The sequence below is a fragment of the Myodes glareolus genome, chromosome 9, assembly GCF_982192425.1.
Source record: "Myodes glareolus chromosome 9, mMyoGla1.1, whole genome shotgun sequence".
Taxonomy (NCBI): domain Eukaryota; kingdom Metazoa; phylum Chordata; class Mammalia; order Rodentia; family Cricetidae; genus Myodes; species Myodes glareolus.
The window spans coordinates 32,051,415-32,076,288 of record NC_142034.1 but is presented as its reverse complement, the minus strand read 5'-3'; the positions used below and the strand labels follow the sequence as shown (position 1 = coordinate 32,076,288).

The 24,874-nt window shown below is 37.9% G+C and overlaps 1 protein-coding gene across 5 annotated transcripts in view; it reads right to left on the bottom strand.

The window, feature by feature from the left end:
• Stxbp4 (syntaxin binding protein 4) overlaps nt 1-24,874 on the bottom strand; it is a 155,101-nt gene that overhangs the window by 78,530 nt on the left and 51,697 nt on the right. For all 5 annotated transcript variants that reach the window (XM_048446891.3, XM_085695647.2, XM_048446889.3 and 2 more), the window contains 2 exons: nt 18,424-18,513; nt 12,686-12,751 (listed from right to left, as the gene is read on the bottom strand). In XM_048446891.3, the coding sequence (XP_048302848.3) occupies nt 12,686-12,751; nt 18,424-18,513 (156 nt within the window). The remainder of the gene's footprint in view (nt 1-12,685; nt 12,752-18,423; nt 18,514-24,874) is intronic.

The window sequence follows — 24,874 nt, the reverse complement described above, 5'->3', positions numbered from 1 at the left end:
TAGACTTCATGGTCTCTTCATATAAAACCCATACTTAACGAATTATTTAGAAGGTCTCTGTGAATTCTCTCTTGCAGTTACTATAGACAGGTACAGAGTGATTGACTGGAAGATGGCGTGTGGTCCCCTGCAGAGCCAGACCATAAAAGATGCATTGTGTGGAGCCCTATTGCCACCAGTTTCTCACAGGGAAACCTCCTATAGGTAATGGTATAACCAAATTAACTGCAGGCTTCCATGAAGAATACTATCACTTTCCTTCCAAATTCCTCCACCACTGAAAATGGTCTCTAGTTAAGTCAGCACAATTAAAAGGAGTTTATATACAGACAAGACAGAAAAATGTCTCTCAGAATTCTTAAGGCACCAAAATCTTTTCTACATTAAAGGTGCAGTAACTGATTGGTAATGGAAATTCTGAAATAGACACCTATATTAGTCATTTCTGCTATAGAATATCCGAGTGGGCTAAGTTGTAAAAGAAAGGCTTAGTTAGTTCATAGTGTTGTAGATTCAAGGTCCCAAGAGCATGATGGTGACTGATAAGGTCACTTGGCTGTGTCATATCCTGGTGGATGAGCAAGTGAGATGGAGCATTCGTGAGAAGGAGCCATTGCATGGAGAGGAAAGGGCCGCAGGAGACCATCCAAAGGTATGACCCAGGACCTGAAGGTCTTTCTAGGTTTTAATGGTTTTATTGCGTGTTTGTATCTTTACCCTGAACACCGGGTTTGCAACACAGGAAACTCTGAGGAGATAGTGCAACCATATCGTAGCCATAGCAACACTTGAGTTTGCTAAAGTTTGCTTGCAGTGCTGCATTCACTTCAAGTGAATCACCAAGTACAACTGATGTCTACACAAACAGGAAGATGACTGGGAGCCTGGGAAACCACATCGCCCGCTCCCTTTCAAGCAAGCTTTCCTTACCTTAGGCACTTTCTAGGGCAGAGTTTAACGGCAGGGAAAAGAGAAGTCATTTTCTGATCACAAAAAAAGAGAATTAACGCTGAAAAATACACCCAAGTCTGTTTGCTCTATAAACTTCTCTAATCACACTGTTGCCTAGCATTACAAGTGCTTTATAATTGTTCTCTGAGTACTTTTTTGCTTTTAAAAGCCCTTCTAGGGTTAGTACTAATTCACAATTATAATATCACAGAACGATCTCCTGGTCATAAAATCTCACCCAGTGGTCACATCCTGCATGCTAATAGGAAACCACAAGCAGGGAGGACACATTGAAATCGTCCACCAACCTCTCAGAGCAAACTAGTTTCATACTGCTCTCACCAACCAAAAGGAACAGCGTGGATCGCTACAGCAATCCAGGTGGATCTAAGACAGCTGAGTGAAAGTAATCACTAAGAAAAGCAACTTGCTATATGGTTCCATTTGTGCAGCGTTTTCAAATGACAACAGGTAGAGTGGACAATAGATTCACAGCTGTCAGGTATCAGGAGGACAAGCAGAAGGAGGAAGCAGTGGCCCCAAAGGGCTACATGAGGAGTCCCTCTGTACAGGGTCTTACGTGGGAAGCAGAAGCTGTCTAAGAGGAAGAACATTTTACTATAGCGTGCTTTTGCAACAGAAAGGATTGATACAACAAACGCATGTATTTTTCTTATTTTCTTCCCTCCAATGATGAGACGGTATTTTAAAATAAGTACCTGTAATGCTATTGAAAACGATTAGAAGTTCAAATTAATAAAAGAAGAGAAGGTATTCTGAGGTCACCCAGATATAAAAGTTAGAGGTGTCACTGATGATGCCCTAAAGGAAATACACTCCCTAGAAGTGTGGGACCGTAGCTATGGCTCTTTTCAGAGATAGTTAACTTGTGTTCAAAGTTGTCTTTCTTGCCTCATCCACAAACCAAGATGGAGTTGATAGCAGTGTCTGCTATGACAACGTCCATGCCAGAGAATCCTGAGCTGACTCAACTTCCCATTTCGTGCCCTTCTGAAGTCTTCTGCACAGGTGAGGCAACTACAACTGGACCGATCTGATCCCAGTGAAGTTGCCAAGTAAACAATCTCCCATGTTCCAGCAGAGCAAAGACTGGTTCAGACAAGCTAAGGATTTTGGCTTTGGAGTATTCACCAACTCATTGTTGCCTGAGGTCATAACACTAGCTTGGAAGGAAATTTCAAAACTACCTGAGTGTGTGGGTGGATTTTAGAAAGCTGGTGATCAAAGGGAGCTGCTACAGGAAGGGCTCGTACCTGTTAGAAGCTGTTAGGACTTGAAGGGGAAAAGTGACAAGTACAACTTCATGGGAAATTGTTCTCTTAAATTAAAACAGCAGGGCTGGGCTATTCTGTAGGGCATGAAATCTCTCTCACACACACACAAAAAGACAGGTTTCAGAAACCAGTTCAGTCAATTCATTACAGAACCAAGAGTGTGAAAAGTCATGGCAACCTGGTTGGAGAAACACTAGGGGACAGACCCTTTCAGTGAGAAAGGACCGCATCCCTAAAGCTTGATCTTTAATTTTCTTCTCTGTCTTCTGCCCACTGTCCCTGCCCTCCCTTTAGTTACCCATTGCTTTCTTTTTAGGTCATTGCACTAAAGATAAATCGGCTTCCATATTTTTAAATAGCTAAAGAACCTTTGAAAGGAGAAACCATGATGTTTTTAAGATTGGCTCATCACTTTATATAATAAAGTCTTGAAATGGGTTAATAAAGGATCTTTCCCAATGAATTACTGGTCAGAGTGACCCCACAGCTCCCCACCCCCCTAAACAACTCATACTATTATCATTGTTCTTGCTTGTCTACCATAACAAGCTAAGGTACAGCACACATTAGTTAAAGGACACAGAGAAACCAAGCTGAAACTGACCTGGGAGCTTCCTACCGGCTAGCTTCATAGTGCTAAAAAGTCCTATGTAGGTGACTGAGAGAGAAAAGGCATCAGTGACTTCCCCATTAGAGGACCCTGTGTGCTACAATACCCACTGGTCAGACAATACATGCCTACTGGTACAACAACAGTATGACTGATGGGGCATAGCCACCCACGTTCTGATTGGATGTAAGGCCCACTGTACAGGAAGCATCCATGTAAATTTGGCAAAATAAAGAAACATGGCTGAGGAGGTCATAAGCCTTGGAAGGGAACTTTTGTTTTTCGAGACAGGGTTTCTCTGTAGCTTTGGAGCCTGTCCTGGAACTAGCTCTTGTAGACCAGGCTGGCCTTGAATTCAGAGATCCACCTACCTCTGCCTCCCGAGTGCTGGGATTAAAGGCATGCGCACCATTGTCTGCTATTGAAAGGGAATTTACTAACGTTGTTTGTTAAAAGGACATGGTATCAAAATTCCTGCTAAATGTTTATGATCTAATGCACAGATTAGTGCGACTTTCCACCTTGGTTGGAGAAACTGCTCTTTCCAGCAAGCAACAGTCATTGAAGAGGCATAGAACTGACCCAAGAACTGAGACAAAGGAACTGTTGGGTGCTCCGCCCTAAAGACAGCATCTAAATTAACCTCTTCAAGGCTCAGGGAACATCTGCTGAAGAGGCAGGGCACAGTGAATTTAAGAGCTGAAGGATGGGGAAAAGTGCTATGAAATGCTGCATTCAGGACAGGACGTGGCCATGGTACTCAGGAATCCACAATAGCTACGGTGACCTGCACAAAAACTGCAAAAGATCAAGACAGCCAGCATTCAAGCACAGATGCAGGAGGGGTTGGGGCTCTGTTCCTGGCTAAGGAAGGAGCTATTGGCAATTGATGACGTATTGAGGAAGGGGGTGTCACCCCCTTCAGGGGTGTGCTCATTGGCAGGTAGAGAACACCATAACCATAAATCATGCAGGTACCACTAATTGGACTCAGAATGTGTGTGTGTGTGTGTGTGTGTGTGTGTGTGTGTGAGAGAGAGAGAGAGAGAGAGAGGCAGAGAGAGGCAGAGAGAGAGAGAGAGAGGAAACATTACGGTGGAATGGAGAAGTATAAAGGGTAAGGGAGGAGATGGGGTAAGAGTTAGGGGTGGAAATGATTAGAATACATTGTGCACACGTAGGATATTGTCAAAGAATACATCAAAATATTAAGAAGAATAAAATTAGGATATTTTTCTACTTTATCTACTGATAAAGACTACACTGACCAGCAATATGACCAGGACAGAGAAAGAGTTTGAGCAGGATGATTTTACAAAGATATTTGGAGTATAATATTTTTGCAATATATAAAAACTGAGGAATAGTGAAACACATTTTTGGAAGTGTACAATGAATTTGCTGGAAAGTTTTCTTTTGACAGTCAGCAAAGAATGACTGGAATTAGCCATTAGCGCAGATGCAAATGCCCCACATTTGCAATCCTGGCAGCTGCGGATGGGATTCGGTTGGTGCAAAAAGGAAGCCTTTTCTTTTTTTTAAAATTAAGCTGGTAATTTCAGTTATGATAAAGACAGAAAAAGTACTTTGTATATATAGATAAAGTTCTTTAATTAAGTCACAAATTCCCACATACCCTAGAAACTTTCTAAGAATACATACATATATATTTAAAATATGTAAATCAACTACTTTTCCATCAGATAAATGATGTAACAGGAGAAATATATGAACATTTATCTCAACGAACTTCAAATTTTGATGAAATGTTAATTTAGTCAAAAAAATTGAAATATTTAGAATAGATATTATAAAGAAAAATTTCTGCTAGATAAAGAAAAACAAGTTTTTATTACACCAGATGGTATCCTAGCTTTGTTAGAGCAAGAAATTGAATTTATTGATGTTTTCAAACAGAGTTTTATTGTTTTATGACACCATAAGATAGATACATATGGTAGAAAACCCAAAAACCTGTGCTTAGCTTTCTGATGCTCATCGTATAAAACTGCGATGGGCACAGATTTAGTTCATCATCTAGCAATCAACAACAACAACAAAAAGGCCGTGTGAGCTACATTGTTCTCGTCAATATCACACTGCATGTGAATGAACCAATTCACACGAAACTCTGACACACGGGAAATCTGACTTCTGAATGTAAAACAGTAAGAAACTGCCAATGAAATTTCTAACAATACAAACAATTATAACTAGTTTAAATTTTCCTTATATATATATATTGACAGATAAAACCTAGTTATTGATAAATATTACATCAATTGGCTGCAAAGCAAAAATGATCAAAACATGTTTTGTAGCTGATACTGTTTAGAGCTATGACTAGTGTGTGTAATTTTCCTGGAAGATGAAACTATATTACTGAGTTGAAAAAAATGACTGAATATTCTTAAGCAGATGTGGCTATGAAAAGATAAATTATTCTAAAAAACTTAGTTTTGTGAACATGGATACTAATATTAAGAAACTTTGGGATTTAATTCAGTATTAAGAGACTTTTAAAATATGTTTAGAAAAATTTGAGCATATGAATCTATGTTCACATAAATATCATTATATTAAAACACAGATTCAGTATTTCCAATAAAAATTTAATATAATAAAGATGTTTTAAAAGTGCAAAAGTAATACTATTGTAAAGATACAGTGCAAAAATAAAATTAATATTTTATTTTTAATATTATTTTTAAAATTATATTATATTATAATATATTATAATTATTATATTATAATATAATAATATATAATAATTAATATAATTAATTATTATTATATATTAATTATTATATTATTACATTAATATATTATATATAATATAATAAATCATATTATCATAATATATTATGTATATTATATTATATATTATATTATATTATATATAATGTTACAATAATATTATATATAATATAATTATATTATATATAATGTTACAATAATATTATATATAATATAATATAATTATATTATATTATTATAATATATAATATGTATACAATATATATGTATACATACATAATATATAATATGTATATAATATATATTATAATAATATCAATATATAATATAATATTAATATATTACATTAATATAATAATTAATTATAATATAATATTATCACATATAATATATAATGTATTATATAAAATAATATCAATAATTAATTATTATATTATTATATAATTAATTATTATATTATTAATATAATTAATAATATAAATAATATATTATAATTATTATATAATATATAATTGTATATATTAATTATTATATTATAATTATTATATTAAATAATTATAATTATTTTTAATATTTAATGAGAATATAATTAATATTCTCATTAATAAAATTTTAATATTGTTGCATGCCAAAATATTTTAAATGGAATAGATTTCATTTATTTAATTTTATTGTTTCTTTCTGCTACTACAAAATTTAACTGTCTGTAACTGGCTTCTATATTTCTATTGAACGGTATTATTAATGCAAAAGATTAGAGAAATTTCAATTAATTATTTTACAATAATTAGTTAATAAATAAAATTAGTTAAGTAAATAAAAGATTATTCTTTTACAATCATCTTTTTTTGTTGTTCAGGTACTTCCTAATCTGATGTCAAATTCATCTCTCATTTTTCCTTCTTCCCTTCTTCACTTTCCCAAACATCCAAATACCTAGTCTGCGGCAGCTGTGCTGAAATCAGAGTAGCTGTCCCCAAGAAAAACTCTCTCCTCAGAAGACAAAGCTAAGAAGGTAAACCCAACAAGTACATTGTAACAGGTGAGCGGAAGAGGTTAGTACTACTCAAGATCCTCCCACCCAGGTGATGGTACAGGAAGACCTAGGGGCTGAAGAAAGTGGAATAGAAGGGATGAGAAACACAGTGGAGTAGAAGTGAGAACATGACAGAAATCAGGTGGGGCAGGTAGAGTATAAGGCTGGGGATAAGACTGGGGGCAAGACGGCAGACCATTTTGGCCCACTTGTCAGCTCTGACATCTATTCGTTGGATTTCGAGCTTTTACTAGATATGACAGTAAGTCCTACAGAGTTTTCTGATTTTTTTAAAAAATAATTTACTTATTTTTATTTTATGTGCATTGGTGTTTTGCCTGCATGTATATCTGTGTGAGGGTGTCAGGCTTCGGAGTTACAGACAGTTATTAGCTGCCATCTGGGTGCTGGGAATTGACCCTGGGCTATCTAGAATAGCAGTCGGTACTTTTAACCACTGAACCATCTCTCCAGCCCCTTCTGTTAAGGTTTTAAAGGGATATTTATAGTAAGTGTTCAATCTGTGATGTAGGAGAGTCTACTATCTATCTGTTGCTTTCATTGGTTAATTAATAAAGAAAACTGCCTGGCCTGATAGGTCAGAACATAGGTAGGTGGGGAAGACAGAACTGAATTCTGGGAGGAAGAAAGGGTCCAGAGAGCTGCCCGCCATGAAGCTGCCAGGTCAGACATGCTGAATCTTCCCGGCAAGCCACGACCTTGTGGTGAGATACAGATTATTAGAAATGGATTGAATAAATATGTAAGAGTTAGCCAATAAGAGGCTAGATATAATGGGCCAGACAGTGTTTAAAAGATACAGTTTCCGTGTGATTATTTCGGGTAAAGTAGCCAGGCGACCAGGAGCCAGGTGGGAAGAAAAGCAGCCCGGTGCTCCTTCCACAAATCTGGATTATTCAGGGGTAGGACAACATCAGGAAGGAAGATGACAATATCAGGAAGATGAACTTGGACCAGAGAGCGCAGTGGTAAAGAGTGGTAAATACTGTAATTATAAACATTAAGTTAAAAAAAATTCAGCTTACCTCAAATTCTGTAGGGTCAACAAGTTGGATGCAAGTGAAAAGAATGTAATCAGATTACGGTTGGAGTAAAATGCTCGTTTTTCTCATTAGTCAAACACCATTGGGGGCAGGAGGTGGTTGAACCTGTAGGTCAATAGTCAACTGACTGCGTGATTTAGCCTCAAAATTTCAACTGAAATGTTACTTCCTGCTCTCTGTATCTCCACGCTTCTACTGACTGATTATGGTGTTGATGCTAGAAAAATACTTTGCTGCTGTTTGCCAAAGATCAGCTGACAAAAATGAATACACTTCAAGTCAGAAGATCAGTTACAGGATGATGTCATTATTTCTTAATCAAACACAAAATATAAACACAGTGAAAATTAAATAAACAAAAATGGCCTCTGGTCCTACAGACATGCTTCTCCCTGCCAGGAAACAATGTTCACACTGTTATAAGCCGAGCTTAAACCCTACCCCATCTATGAGAATTTCTCTAATCCTTGAGCTAGAATTTTATTTTACCTCTAAACTAAAAGGCTAAAACAAATTGCATTCATCTTTTAATACTTCTGTTATTTCTAACAGTCATGTTAGCACTGAATGCTCACTGTGGGTGATACACAGCAGACTGTGTAGATTTATTCTAACTCAATTCTGATGAAATTCTTGGGAAGAATCCTATTATCAACTGCAGGTCTAGGAAGACAAAGTAGCCTGCTGGAGCTCAACAGCTAACATGGAAGAAGGGTGGGGTCTAAAATTGACACGCATTCAGTGGACCCTTATTCCCACACTTAGGCTTCTACACATTCATCCATATCACAGGAGAGTAAGAATCTTAACTCTGCACACTTTCATCTATATCTCATTTCCCATTCATTCATATTAAGTTTGGAAACAGATGACTTATTGATAAACATCTGAATTTTTGTATAAAGGAAAATAATCATTTCAGAGAAATAAATACAGGAAGGCCTCATGTGGAAAGGGTAGACATTGCTGGAAAAGACGGTAAAACTGTTGGTTCTTTCTTTCCTTTCTCCCTTCTTTTCTTTCTTGGATTTGTCAGTCTTAATGTAATGATTACATCAAACCTACTTGGTATTTAACAACTAATACACCCCAAGAATTTAGAAAAACAGAAAGCTTTAATTAAACATAGTGAGAACATCCCTCAATTTACTTTACACATAAAACTTAAATTGGAAGATTCATAAATCCCACTTTCAGAACAAAAAGAAACACTGAAATCTAAAGCATACTGAAGATATAGGTACTGAAAACACAAAAGAAAAAACGCTTAAAAGCGGCCAGTTAGGTGGCCCAGAGGGTAAAGATGTCCACGGCCAGGCCTGAGGACCCGAGTTCATCCCTAGAGACCAAAAACAGAATAAAAAGAATTAACTCTCTAAAGTTATCCTCTGGCGTCCATATCCACTCAGGCACCATACATGCATGTGCACACTTTAATTAAAATCTAAAACAACAAGAAAAATTGAACTGCAATTCTAGCATTTTGGAGGTTGAGGCAGAAGATTTGTCATTAGTTTGAGGCCGGTTCAGGCTACAGAGTCAGGCTGAAAACACGCCTGAACTACAGAGGACTTAAGCTTTTCTTTTTCATAAGTATAGGAATAACATTAGGAGGAACTGGAGAGATGGCTCAGTGGTTAAGAACATCTGCTGCTCTTGCAGAGGACCCAGGTTTGGTTTCCATCACCAACATGGTGCCTCACAACCATCCATAATTCAGATCTATGGGATCCACAGCTTCTTCCAACCTCGGAAAACAGGTGTACATGTGGGACAATATGTACATGTGAGCCAACACTCACATACATAAAATAAATAAATAAAATTTAAAGAAAAAGAAAGAATAATAATTAGAATATTCCTATATCCTCCACCCAGATTTACCAAACATAGTAGATTTAGCCTTAGACCAAGATGTTCATGAATGAGATACAAGGTATTCTTATAAAGCATTGATATATAAAAGCTGTTGCAAGAATACTGGATATTTTCAATCTCCTCTATATTCAGCATGTTATGTATGTGTATGTAACATATACGCATGCATATAGTTTTTTAACCATGTGGAGTAAATTATATATATCATAGCCCTTTATCCTTAAGCACAACAGAATTCCTAATAAAGATAGGCAACTCTAGTCCATTTAGGAGTTCCAGGTTCTACTCAGTGCTTTCATCAGTCTGATCGAACTTCGATTTGTCACATCACCCAGTAATGTCCTTCTTATTTCCCCCACCCCAGTATAGGATCCAGCCTAGGAGCAGGTATTTATTTAGATTTTCTGTCTTTTAACTCCTCTTAATGTACAGCTTTTTTATCAGGTGAGGAGGGAGGGTTCTGAAGAATACGACATATAAGCATGCACCTTCCCAGATGTGCCCCAAGTTTAGACCTAGGCGATACGCTCAGTCAGAATAGCACACCGGTGACACTGTGTCCTTTTCGGGATATCACATTTGGAGAGAAAATGACTTCTTCATTGCTGAGGACAACTTTTAGCATCAAACTGTTTTCTCAATTTTCCACTGCATAATTACTATTTCTCCCTTATAATTAGCAGTGGTTTGGAGAGTTACTTTTAAACCACATAACTATGTAGATATCTTGTTCATTAAAATTTCCTCCTAAATTTAGCATCTTAATTTGCCCCTAATTCAATCCTTACTGAAACATTCAAAATGCTTCTTTCCAAATCTAGCAGTGTTGCTGCTGTTTCCAGTCAGCATGCCACAATCACCATGAGCCAGAGTGCTCCTCTCTGCCCATCCATTAGCTAATCTAATTATACATGGTACGGACTTGGGAGTTATCATCATTCCATGGTGCATCATTTACGACCATGATTAGTGCCTATGTCCTGGTTCTTCCAGATGTAGGCACAGAAGCCCTTGTCAGGCAGATCCTCATGGTATGGCTTTGTCAACTCTAGCACTTTCTTACTTCATGACATTGCTCCAGACTGAACTTACCTCTTGGTCCTGAAATCTGGCATCTTTCTGGGAATGTACACATGGTGGGGGTGGGAGGTTCTGGGCCCTCTGAGAGGCTGTTCACTCAATGCTGCAATTCTAATTCTGGAAAGTTGGCTGAATAATTCTCAATTTTAGCATTTTCTTGTTTTGACTGATTTTTTTCAAGAAATAATACAATTTATTGTCATGTTCCCAGTGCACCCGAATATTAATCTTAGGAATTTAATCTTCATTTCTATTTCTTATCTAAATTTTCACAACTGGCAGGCTTGGCAGCAAGCACTTTGACTCCATGAGTTATCTTATTGGACCTAGGTTGTCTTCTTTTTATAAATGTCATATTTGAGGTATATTTCTTTTAGCTCCGAATACCTACTGAGGATGTTCAGCTGAATGTGGAATGTTACATTACAGATGTCTACCACTTTGTTATTCAATTGCTGTGCACATTTCACCAGGACGGAAGCTTTAAGTCACATGAACTTTTGCAGTTTAGTAAGAATTATGAATTTTTTTTTCTGCTTTAGAAATAATTTTATAGAAAGGTCTTAGGTCAAGAGCACCCTCTTCTGTGTAGGTGCATTATGGGTTATATAACTGATGGTCTCAGGGTGAGAAGTGGGCAGATTGGTATGTCTTCTCTTTCTGTAAGACCCTTCCTTTTGTTCTTGGATTTTCTTTCTTGATGTGGGATTCCCTTCTGTATGCTGTGAATACTATTGATTAATAAAAAAAACTGCTGGACCTATTGCAGTGCAGAATAGGGCAAAGGGGAAATTCCAAGCAGATAGAGAAGAGAGTAGGCAGAGTCAGGGAGGTGCCATGTAGCTGCTAGGGGGGAAAGACACCCATACGCTGGTACCTGTACTGGTAAACCACGAGCCTTGTGGTAAATGTAAAATAATAGCAATATTCTTAAGTGATTGGCCAAAGTGTATTGCAATTAATATAGTTTCTATGATTATCTTGGGTCTGGGCAGCTGGGAAATGAACAAGCAGCCTCTGCCAACATTTTCCCATCACTGACTGGTCCAAGATAGTCTGTTAACTCTAATTCACCTGATTCTTCCCCAGAAGCAATGGCTCTCAGTGGCTGCTGTGTGCATACTCTTCTGAATCCTGGTGCTGAGAGCCATCAAGACCTAACTGATGTTCAGGATTTGGACATTAATTATGACACCTTTTCTTTCTGGGGCTGATTTCACCTCTATTTCATCGATTCCTGTTTCTCTCTACTCCTTTCAGAGTCCTTAATGCCTTCTCTGGTGTAGGTAGCCTTGGTTCAGGGGCAGGCCAGCCTTAGGACTTAGACTTACTTTGATGTACTTCTGGAGGCTTATTCTACTCTCTGTTACTGTCATATTAAGGACATGAGTCAGTGTGGGTGTGTTTGTTTTCTTGGCCAAGTTAATACTTTCTATGAAGACAGTGTGAGGGGGATTCTGAATCAAGCAACCACCCCTGATTTCTAACAGGGTTCTATTAACACCGAATTCTTGCTCAGAGTGTATCCAGTGTTTGTGCTTCTACTTTTTCATATTGCTTCTTGTCTTCTTCTAATCTACTTCCAATTTGGTGAAGACGACAGAAAGTGAAAGCAAATTCTTAATCATTTATTATCAACAACTAAATGTAACAATGCTCTCTGGTGCAGTTTGGGAGAGGAGGGCTTGTTGGGTTTATCTTTACTAAAATTTTGAAGTACAAATAACAAAAGAAAGAGAAAACAAAAACAAAAGGAAAAGAGAACAGAAAAGCAACAAGTCTGGTCGTTATGGTCCATGGAAGTCATGGCAGAGTTGTAAAATTTGTTTGAGTAATAGAGCAGGACTCTAGTGGGTATAAACTCCAAACACTCATTCTTAAGAGTTCTGGGTGTTTTCATCAGCAAATCTTGAGATATGATGAAGTACTGTTGTTTTAAAAGCTGGGGTAGGCTCATGTACCCCCTCCATGTACCCTCCATCCCCACTCACACCCTACTCCCACAACGACTTACCTGTTTCACATTCTGTAGCTCTTCTGTTAGCTGTTGCCTATGTTTCTCTGATTCAAGTAATTTCTCCTGTGTTTAAAAACCACTGAATTAATAGCATATCATTTTGACACCAAATATGATTTCTAGTCCTCTGTTTCAAAGTTTATTCTCCAAAAATCAAATTGACAAAATCTCCTAATGCAGTTCCTAGTTATTTTTCTGGTTTCATATAACACTCACTAGTAGTCATCTAAGTATAATTGTAGTGAAATCATTCTTTATTACCTTAATGTTATATGATATCAAAATCTGAGATCCAAAAGAAATCAGTCAGTATTGAAATTGGTAAAACGGAACTAAATTTTGGTTGACAGCTATCATTACCAAAAAGCTACCAGACAAAGGATCTTATTATTCTGAATTGGACATAAAAAAGCTCAAATCATACCAAAGAAAGACCGGGTTGACTCTTAGTTTCCTAATGTAATTTTAGCCCATTTTCGAACAATTAACTCACAAAAAGGATATTACTATTATAGCTGCAATATGAAATATATAGTTGAATATGACATAATGGTAAGTATTGTCATCTTTGAACCTAAAATTAAATTAAGTATGTACTCTGAGATGATTGCAGCTGTCAAAGGATGATGATGGGTAGTATTATGATCCTCACTTAACAAGCTCTGCAGCTCTGTATGTCCGTGTCCATGTCAGTGTGTGTGTCGCGGTGTATGTGTGCATGTAGATACCTGTAGCGCAACAGGTATAATAACTGAAAATACAAACATTATCTCAAACAAATATTTATTGTTTGATATACTATTTATATAATCTTTAAGTTTTAAATTAAATTTATTTATTTTATTTTATTTGTATGAGTGTTTGGTCTGCATGTATGTATGTCTGTGTACTAAATGTGTGTTTGGTGCCCACAGAGGTCAAAAGATCCCCTGGAACTGGAGTTATGAATGGTTGTGAATCATGATGTGGGTGTGGAAAATAGAACCCAGATTCTCTGTATAAACAACAGGCATTTTTAAAAACTGAGACATCCCTCCAGACCTTATGAAATTTTAGAAAAGACTGGGTCTCCGAGAAAAGACTTAATGTAGAGGAAATTGAGAGCAGAGTCTTTTTTATTCTGGGACTTCAGGTTTTATAACACTAAAATATGCTGTTACAGTTCATGAACTTTAAAGGTGATCTTGATTGAACGGCTCCTCATGGGCCCTTGTTTAAATGTTACATGAGTGTAACTTGCACAGTTTTAAATTAAAATTCTAGCAATTAATATTGACATTAAAATAAAACTCAAAATATGTCATTAAATCTAATGGTGATGTTGGGAAGAGGGGCGGAAATGGAAACTTTTATAATTTAATAAAATTACTTTCAAAAAAAATCTAATGGTGATAAAATTTAGAGAAATGAAAAATATCCAAGACCCTTTGAAACCTGTGACACCCATGGGTTTTGTTTGTTTAACGATGAATCACAGAGACAATGCTGTCTTACCAGTGTGACCAACACCACAGGACTGTTCTAAGGGACCAAGAAGAAACTAACAATTTAAAAAATGAATTCTATATTTCCATTGAGATACACAAACTTGTGAAAAGGTGGTGCTTTTAGAGTTATAAAACAAAGCCATAGTTGTGAGAAGCTCATTTACATTTGGAAGGAGGAGAATTACTAAAGCCTTATGAAAGAAAATTGGGAGAAATATACAGAATGGTTTACATTGGTATTCTTTAATATTGCAATTCCATTTTCACAGGTCTACTGTGAACTTTCACAACTGCCTACCCACACATCTACAAAGATATTAGTGGTGCCCAGTGTTTGGCAAGGTACATTCACATAAAGCCTAAGAAAGTTCTTGGTTTTTTTTTTAAAAAGGGGGTTTCTAGAAAATGGGAGTCAATTGGAGGTTACTGATAGCCGCATATTTTCAGATAGGCTCTGTTTACAGGCAGTTCCTATAAGAGAAGGCTTCCTGCCTTAGTGTTGTCAGCAAAAACTGCATAGCTCCTTTTCACGCTGGTCGCATCAGTGGCTCTGGCTCTTTTGGGAGGTCCTGCCAAGGAGCATTTGAATGGGATTTGTGGGCAACATTCTGCATGTTACTTTTGGGAGGTCCTGCCGAGGAGCATTTGAATGGGATTTGTGGGCAGAGTGCTGCATGTTACTTGGTGGTGGCATTGGCCAACTGTTTCCCTGAGGTGGGGCAATAAACATAGCTCCCTGAGGAGGCAGTAAATGGGCCTCTGCCATTTTAGAAAGCCAAGCTGGGTAGACTCAACAGGCAAAGTGGCCACTTTGGTCCTAGCCACACCAGCTTAACAATTTAAAGCAGTGATCAGAAAAGAATTACTGATAGCAATAAAGTCAGATTCAGACAGAATAAACCTCTAGATGGGTCACAACGTGTTTGAAAATGTATATAGGCTTAAGAAAAAAGTGGGTATAGACAATGATAGAAAGATAGTTTTAAAAAACAAAACAAAGACTTTAAAGAGACAGTAAAAGTAGTATTAAAAAAGCCACATAAAGATGGAAAATACACAGAGTCTAGATTATGTAAATTATTGCGTTTTCTTTGAAGTTTTAACTATTAATGAGCTAACTGCAGGGAGACATTTGATTGTTTGATTGTGGGGGTTGACAAGATAGCATAAAGATATCTTGACCTTAAAATTTGAGTCTGAGGATATGTTGCTTTGGAAAAAGGGTTCCACTTTTATTTTCATAGAGAATGGGAACCTGTGAATTCCTTCCAGGCTAATGTGGTTTGATAGAACAAAACCTCCTGAAAGAGCTCCATGAACCCTAAAACTACTTCACCCAACAACAAAAAGCAGGAAGCAGTTTGGAGAAAACTACAACCAAATTCAAAAAATGATTGCTTAAAAACATTTATTTTCATCTGAAAAGGGTTGGTTATAAATGATTAATGGTCACAGACAATTTCTAAAAAAAGATAAGGGGGATATGATACAGAGATTAATACTTTGCATTGGTATGGATCTTGGTCTAGTGATACAAATTTAAGGTTGATTTTGTTACACCGGGCATATGTATTTCTGCTCTTGTTTAATGTGTTGTGTTTGTTCAGCTCATTTAAAAATGTAATGTATAGTTAAGAAATGCAGATTAATAGTCATCTAAAATAATCAAAATTTAATTATGTTAGTTAGGTTTTCTAGATATACTGAGATATATCTCAGTTAGATAAACTTCAACACTTCAAAGACCTACAGAATACAGCATGTAAAATGCTTAAAGAACTTAGGCTTTTTAAACTGTGAGTCAGGTCTGCTTCTGGAAGCAACAATTATGACAAGAGGTTGATGGGGATTGAAGAAACTCATTATGGAATTTGCCTTCAATGTTACAAGGCTAGCCACTGGGCAAAAAACTGCTCTTGCCTGGACGGCTTGATGGTATTCTGTATGAACTAGACAGGCAGAACCCACTGAAAAACAACTGCCGAACTTGCCAAAAAAAGGTGAGACAGTTCTTCAGGGTTCCTACTCCACCAGAGAAACTACCAGACATTCTGAAGGACACAGAAGAAAGTGACTAATAAACTTCCAATACAAGAAAAACAGGCTTTCAAATTTCCTGCTACACTGAAATGTCTGCCAAATTTTATGGGCTTATAGGCTAAAGACGGATGCCCCAATGTTACCAAAGAACTTTGGGTGACTGTACAGGCAACGAGATGTCCCTATCAATTCTAGAGTTTGGGAAGTTGCATACAATGCACTTCCTGCTTACTTAGGTAATATAATATTATATTAAAGACCTTCTGGGGTCTTTAAGGGAATTGAAGACAGTTATAGTTTTTTTTTGTTATAATAAAAGATAGATTAGATACAAAACCTTAGACTCACAAAGATAAAATAGATGATAGAATTTTTTCTTTAATTTTCCCAGATACAAATACACTAAATATTGTAATTGTAATTCTTGCTTGATAACTGTTTTTTTATATGTAATTTTAGTACGTTAAAGTTAAAACCTTTCTTTTTATTTAGACAAGAAACAGGAGATGATGTGGGATCCCCTTCTGCATGCTGTGAATATGTTTTATTACCATTGGTTAATAAAGAAGCTGCTTTGGCCTATCGCAAGGCAGAACATAGCAAGATGGAAAATCCAAGCAGAGATAGAGGAAGAAAGAAGGCAGAGTCAGAGAGACGTCATGTAGCCATCTAAGAAGTAAGAGGTAACAAACCACGAGCCTCATGGTAAAATATAAAATAATAGAAATGGGTTCATTTAAGATGTAAGAATTAGTTAATAAGAAGCCTAAACTAATAGTCTAAACAGAGTAGTAATTAATAGCTTTTGTGTGATTATTCAGGTCTTGATGGTCAGGAAACCAAAGCAGAGTCTCAGTTTACAGTATCTATTGTGTGTATGTCAAATATATGTGGGTGGCCTTGGAGACCAGAAGATGGTGCTGGATCCCCTGGAGCTGGAGTTATAGAAGCTGCAAGTCAGCTGATATGGATGCTGGGAATATAACTCGGGTCCTCTGGACTAGGAGAAAGTTCTCATAAGAGCTGAGCCATCTCTCCAGTCCCTGGAGTTAGTTTTGATAATGGAGAACTGGAGATAACCTAGATATCCATTAACAGAGAACTGGCTAAAAGCCCTGTAGGAGAAGCTGCTGGTGTATGGGACCCCTACCATGGAAGAAGACATGGGAGAGCTGTGTTAGAAGCTGCCATGATTCATCTCAAAGCACAGGAGAAACAGAAGCCGAGCTGTAATAAAAGGCTCTATAAGACCTAATTTATGCATGATCTAACACATACACACTTCTTTATAACTGTTTAAAGAATTCACTTTGGGCAGCAGTTTTAGGGTTATAGTTAAAGCTAGAGGATGGCATAGAAGTTCCCATGTGTCTCTGACCCCACGTGTCTCTGACCCCACACATATATGCTTATTTTTAAAAATGTGATTTGGCTGGGCTGTCTTCAGAAACTCTCTGAGAGGACATGCTAAAAATTTTAATGCTGGTTTCCTCTAAAGACTGCATTACAAAACAACAGTAGAAAGAAAAGGGTATTTCTCTTTTGAACAAGAATTTATACCAAATGTAACTAAAGTAAATAACTAGAGAACTTCACCTAACAGAATAATTTTAAAATACATATTATTATTATAGTAAAGTGATCATAGTGTAATTATGTTGCTTCCCTTGGAACATATAATGACTTCCTGTGAAAGTCAGAATTTACCTCAAACCCAATATTCCATTAAGAACAACATGCTACTATAGAGAGCAAATCACAATGTTATTGTGCATTTGGAGCATATGTGATGTGTTCTCTCCTGAAACACATCGTCCCACAGACATGGCCCTGCACCTGGAAAAAAAAATGTATTTCTGACAAACATCAGAGGATTCAAAACTGTCACAGCTTGCTTAGCTGGCTCCTCGGCTATACCTGCTGCTGCCACAAATGTGAGAGAAGAGAAGGAAGAAGAGGAGCCAGGTCAAACACGAGAGGAAAGCCTACTGTGCACATCGGATCTTATGTAAGTATCACCAAGTGCGAAGAAGTAAGAGGGGAACTAAAGGATGGCTCTGCTCTCTAACGACAATTAAACAAATGATTTGGTCCTGTTTGAAATGAACATACCTTGATTAAACACAAAATAAGCAGCAATATTTCAAAATCCAATACAGGGTCACGTCTTTTTATAAGGAAATGTAAGGAAGTCGAGGACGTGGTTACCTTAAGCACATGCAGTTCCTCCCGAGCAGCATCTCTCTCTTGTTTAAGTTTTCCCACTTCATCTGCTTCTAGAGAATCACAGGGAAGAAGCTGTCAACATTAAAATACAGAAGTTATGCATCAGATGCAATTCAAATGCCAACTTTGTTATACACCTCCATGAATGTTCTAAGTTCTGTTACTATTCTGGCCTTACCACGTAATGCACTTTCAAAATTGTAATTATTTGTGTACTTGGTTCTCTGCGAAGCTATACAAAGCAAATTTTATCTATCTTAAGTAGCATGTGTCATGGCACCTAACACAATGTTATCACATTGCACTTATTAGTACATATCTGATATAAGATGGGTCTTTAGAAGTCATAAGGAGCTTGCTGATAAACACAGTGTGAATTATTATTTATATCCTGACTCAGTGTAAGCAAAACATTACAGTCTCATCACATAACTCAGTTTGATATTTTTATTTAATTTTATGTTTTCGTTAAAACAGTGGCCTTAATACACCAAACAAACAGGAGCCTAAACTGTGAAAAATCTACTTTTAGGAATTCACATTTACATGTCCACTGCTATTTGAAAATAATCCATTCATGATATTTGATTAGACTGATAAAGCTATCATACTGCAATGGACTACAGTCTGCTGCCAAGTCTGGAGTTGTGTTGGGTACAGATGTAGGCTCTAACCTTGCCTTTTCTGTATATGACCTTGTACTGACAGCAGGTGTAACGCTGTGTGAAGTTTTTAATATAGAAATGATTATTAGAATCACAGCAAGATATTTGTATTTTGGGTTCCACATTCTCCTAAACCCAAAAGTTCATTGTCAAATAAACAAGAGCAGGACTGACATACACTGACTTGGCAATTCCTCCTTAAGGTGAAGGCCTGGCATCTGAGTCAGAGAAAGCAGTGATTGGAGGAGCTGGTCAGAGCGCATGCACTCTGTGATTCTGGTCATGAAGTGCAAGAATGATGGACTCCATCCCTGTAAGGTCAAAACAGCAGCTCCATGTCCAGGTGAGAACAGAAGCTGACTTTGAACTACGTGAGAGACTTCTGAGTGGTGATTTCACATGAGACACATGACAGGGTTGGGTAGCTGGTGACACATGCCTTTAATCCCAGCACTCGAAGGCAGAGGCAGGTGGATCTCTGTAAATTCAGGGCCAGCCTGGTCAACAAAGCGAGTTCCAGGAGACCTAGGGCTGTTACACAGCAAAACCTTGTCTCAAAAAACAAAATAAAAAAAAAAGAGAGAGAGAGAGATGCAGAACGGATATTCAGCAAGCTGTAGACTTAGTAATATCTCATCATATATATGTGATAGTTCAGAAAGATATTAAAAATAATAAGAAACTGGAGGTGGTAGCTCAGGCTACATACTGAATTTAAGGCCAGCCTGGGACTTATGAAAGCTTCTCAAAGAAGACCTTAAATAAAGTAAAACTCATAAAAATAAAAAAAATGGATTAAGAAACAACAAACTAGGACACAGTTGTCAAGTTGTCAGCAGAAATTCCCTGCAACTTTTTGGGCACTTTTCTCCTTCCCTTCTTAGGAACGACCTGAATCCTAGTTCTTCTGGCCTTAACACTAGCAACATTCACTCTTAAGGACTCCTGCCCCACCACAGCAATCACAGACTTCCAATTAGAGCCTCTCTGCTTTCTTGACCTCTAATGCAGAAAGTATTAACTTTCTCATCCTCTTATCCACATCCCTTCTAGGAGTCGCCAAAACCTCCAGCTGGGCTGCTCTGTGGCTTTCTCTGAACTCCAACTGAAAGATCCTGCTGAATCCATCTTGAAATTCTTTTATTTGTACCAAAGACCTTGCAGCAGGAATCCTGTATACAGTATACTGCTATACTCTTTGGTGGTCCATATGAGGAGAACCGAAGAAGATCTTTTCAGATAGAGCAGGCCATCCTATACGACCTCAGACAGATAAACAAATTTGTGGACCCATGATTCATCACTTCAGCTTTTGTTGTCTCAATCTATCTGACAGCTTTTTGTGCTTACTCGTGCCCCCACCAGAACCCAAAACCCAACTTTTGGGTGATCATGCATCAGAGATTCCAGCCAGTGCCCCAGATGAAGACTATCAGACTCTAGGACCTTTGGATAAAGAATGTGCTGCCTTTTACTCCTCTGTTCCTGTGGCCCACTCTTTGGCCAGGAGTAGGAAGTACCTAAAATCCTACTCAGCAGGAGATGAAGAACTGAACATTCCCATCTGCTCTTCTATGATCATGAAGGTCCTTATCCCTCAAGGAGGAATTGTAGGGGATGGCAGGGTAGAGGGAAAGGGACTGTAAGAGGCTATTTGTGGCCATCAGCGTTTTAAGCACCAGTTACAAGATATGCACATCTCTGTCAGCTTTCTGGTAAAATGGTATAATCCATGGGTGTTAATATCTTTCCTAATACACACAGTAAGTATGCCCCATGTTGGAGACCCCTTTTGAGATACACAAATACTGGCACAGTAGCATTCTCTGATGCAAACTGCATGGCTTATAGTTGGTAACCCCCTTTACAAATAGTTTGATCAGAGTGTGACAATACCCTTTGATGTGGACAGCAAAAGTCCTTGAACAGTCACGCTGGCAGGCCTCCTGTAATGAGGGAAAACTCTTGTTTTACAGCCTCAAGATGGGTACTCTGATGTGAGAAACATGCACCTGGAGTCAGGCAGAAATGGAAGGACTAGCATCCTCTTAATGAGATATGTTCTTACGTACCCTATCAGCTCCTCTTCAGCCAGATGCCTGAAGACCCTCACTGCCAAGCTTGTTCACCTTCTTCTAAGTTCTGACTCACAGAGCAATAATTTTTTTCTCTTTCTCCTTTTCCATCTCCCTTCTCTATATTCTGGCCAGAATCCCAAGCATCATTGTCAAGGCATTTTCAATCTCTTGTAAGGCTCTCCCACACCCCAGTCCAGTGACCCCTGACTCTTGTAGGACATGAAGCCTCGGGGAAAAATGGTCAAGGCTTTTTGGATGGACCGTTGATACGGGAGAATTGTCTGTATTCTGTCAATCATGTATTTTAATAAAATGCTGATTGGCCAGGCAGGCAGTATAGGCGGGAAAGCCAGACAGGAAGTAGGGGTGGAGCAAAGAGACTGGGAGTATTCTGGAAGCAGAGCTCCCTCAGCCACTCCTGTACAGACCACCGAAGAGGCAACATGTAAGCTGTCACAATAAGAAAGGTACGGAGCCATTATGGCTAACATAGATCAGAATAATGGGTTAAGATAAGTTATAAGAACTAATAAGTAGCCTGACCTAATGGGCCAATCAGTTTATAACCTTATGGAGTCTTGTGTGTGATTTTCCTTGGGACTTGCTGGCTTGTTGGGGTACTGAGCGGGACAGAAACCCCAACAAGCCGGCCCTCGTGTTACAGACCGTCTTGGCCTTCTATTATCCAGCTCACTCTCTATGGCAGCTGAGACCTGCAACTTACTTGCTCTGTGTTTTCCCTTTCAAATGCCATTGAGTGGCACCCAACATGGTAGATTAAATCCAGTAAAACCTGAGAGGGCTTGGAAAGGAATTCTAGACACTAACAAACGAAGTTTAGCTGCATTTATTTTCCCAGATGGGCTTTGCTTGCTGGCAGCATGCTGCAGCTCATTTAAGAGAGGTTTTCCTGATTCAGTGGTAGCAGAAAAAAAGCCGTATGGTTTTGAAATGTCGACTTTCTGGGCCATGCTGCCAGAGCAAATTCTGACTGTTTCTGGAGGTCCGGCTATGGAACATTTAAATGGGGTTTGTGAAGAGAGTGTTACAACTTGCTTAATGGCAACTGAGACTGGCTGTGTGCCTAAAAATGGGGCTGTGAGCATAGCAGCAAACAGCTCCATCATGTTGGGCTGGACGGGGCAAGCATGCAGTGCAGTATTTCCCATAGCAATGGCACAGCTTAAATTCATAAGGGCTTAGCATTTTAAGAAGCACTTCCGGTCAGAAAATAATTACAGATACACAATAAAGACAAATTCAGATGAAAAAGACGTCAAAATGGGTCACAGTGTTGGATAAATATATGTAGGCTTGGGAGAGAGAAGGAAAAGAATAATGGTTTAAAAACAAAAAGGTAAAATCTTTAAAGAGACAGAGTATAATAAAATAAATATTAAAAAGTAATAGAGTAAAAACAAGCCACATAAAGATGTAATATGTACAGAGAGTCTGGATTATGTATATTATTGTGTTTTCTTTGAATATCTTGACTGTGAAGGAGCTAAGTAATCAACAAATGTACCTTAAAGGTATTTTGTCTTCAAAATTTGAATCTAAAGATATCGGATATCTTGCTTTGGAAAAGAGGTCTTTCTTTTGTCTCCAGAGAATGAGAACCTGTGGATTGCTTCCAGACTAATATGATTTGATATACCAAGACCCCCTGAAAGGTCACTGTGAACATCCCCCCAAAAGTACTTTGCCCAATTGCTGTCTGAGATGAATCTAGCATACAGGATACACCATGAAAGACCTGATTAACAGCGCCCCCAATCAGCAGGAAGAAGTTTAGAGAACTACTCCCATATTCCCAAATATTGTTTAAAAATGTTTGTTTAAATTTAAAAGGGGATATGCTATAGAGATGAATAGTTTTCATTGATATGGGTCTTGGCTTATTGATATAAATTTTAGGTCAATTTTGTTATATGTATATTTGTGCTCTTGACTAAAGTATTGTGCAGCTCATTTAAAACTGTAATGTATAATAAAGATAATAGTCAAGCATGTAGTCATGTTAGGTTTTCTAGATATATAGAAATATATTTCAGTTAGATAGGTATTTTTCAAATTTTTCAGAGACCTTCAGAATATGGCATTTAAAATGTTTTAATAACTTAGAACATTTCATAACAATGAGACACATCTGCTCCTGGCAGCACCAATTACTTCAAGAGGAAGATGGTCAGCCAAGAGGCTCCTGATGGAGTTGGTTAGCCATTTGAGCAAGAAACTGTTCTTGCTTGGACTGCAAGATGAACTGGACATGCAGGAGCTGTAGAGAAAGGACTGCTAAACTTGCCTAAAGGTGAGACAATTTGGGGTTCCTGCTTCATGAAAGAGTCTCCCAGACATTCTGCAGGACACAGAAGAAAGTGACTGACAAACTGCCAATATAGGCGGAACTGTCTTTGAAATTCCCTGCTTCATGGAAAAGTCTGCTAGATACTATGAACTTGTAGGCTGAAGATTGGATGCCCCAATGGTACAGAAGAACTTTGGGTGACTGTCCAGGCAGTGAGATGTCTCTTTCATTTCTAGACTTTTGGAAGTTGCCTACAATACACTTCCTGCTTATTTAGGTAATATTATATCCTTCTGGAGTCTTTGATGGAGTTGAAGAATTTATAGTTATGGTTATAGATTCCCTTAGTTATGATAAAAGATAAAGTAATTATTGCTTGATACCTGTCTTGTTATATGTAATTTTACTATATTAAAGTTAAAACCTTCCTTTTCATTTAAATAGAAAAGGGGAGGTGATGTGAGATTCCCCACTGTATGCTGTGAATATCATTGGTGAATAAAGAAACTGCTTTGGACCTATAGTAGGGCAGAACTTAATTAGATGGAGAAAACTAAGCTGAATGCTTGGGGAAAGAAGGGCAGAGTTAGGGAGAAGCCATGTAGCCCTGAAGGAGACAGATGCCAGAACTTTTCCCAGTAAGCTACAGCCTCGTGGTGATACACGGATTAATAGAAATGGGTTAAGTTAAGATGTAAGAGTTAGCCAATAAGAAGCTAGAGCTAATGAGCCAAGCAGTGATTGAAATAATATAATTTCTGTGTGATTATTTCGAGGGTCTGGGCAGCCACGCAGTCAGGAAACAAATAAGAAGCTCTTGAAACAATTGAGATTGACCTTGACCTTAGTTTTTCTTTTAGCTATGAGACTAAGAACCTGGGAAGGGAACTCTATAGCCATTGGTAATATTCCCACATTTAGGCTTAAACATGTCTTTCCTTCTTTACTCCACTACATTCTACTTCTACTTTGGCTCAAATTCCTGCTTGACTTTACCTACCTGAACCACTTTATCTTTCTTCAAGGCTGAAGATACAGAAACAAGTCACTGTCCTTAACCTTTCTTCTTAAAATGCCTTACAGTCCAGGGACTGCCAGACTCGAGAGAAGTGACTAAATTTACTCCCAAGCAACAGAGAGCCTACAGGACACACCATCCCATAATGAAAACAACTGACTGCAATACAGAGCCTGTTCTCTGGAGCAGATTCTCTTACAGCAACCAGTCTCCCTGGTGGATGATGCCCAAGGACCACGTTGGAGTGCTAGAGCTCAGGTATGGAAGGGTGGGCTCACACTTTGACCAGGACTACTTAATTATTCATACCTCCTGGTCATTACCCAAATTCTTTCTCTATTTAAATCAAAAGCTCATTTCAACA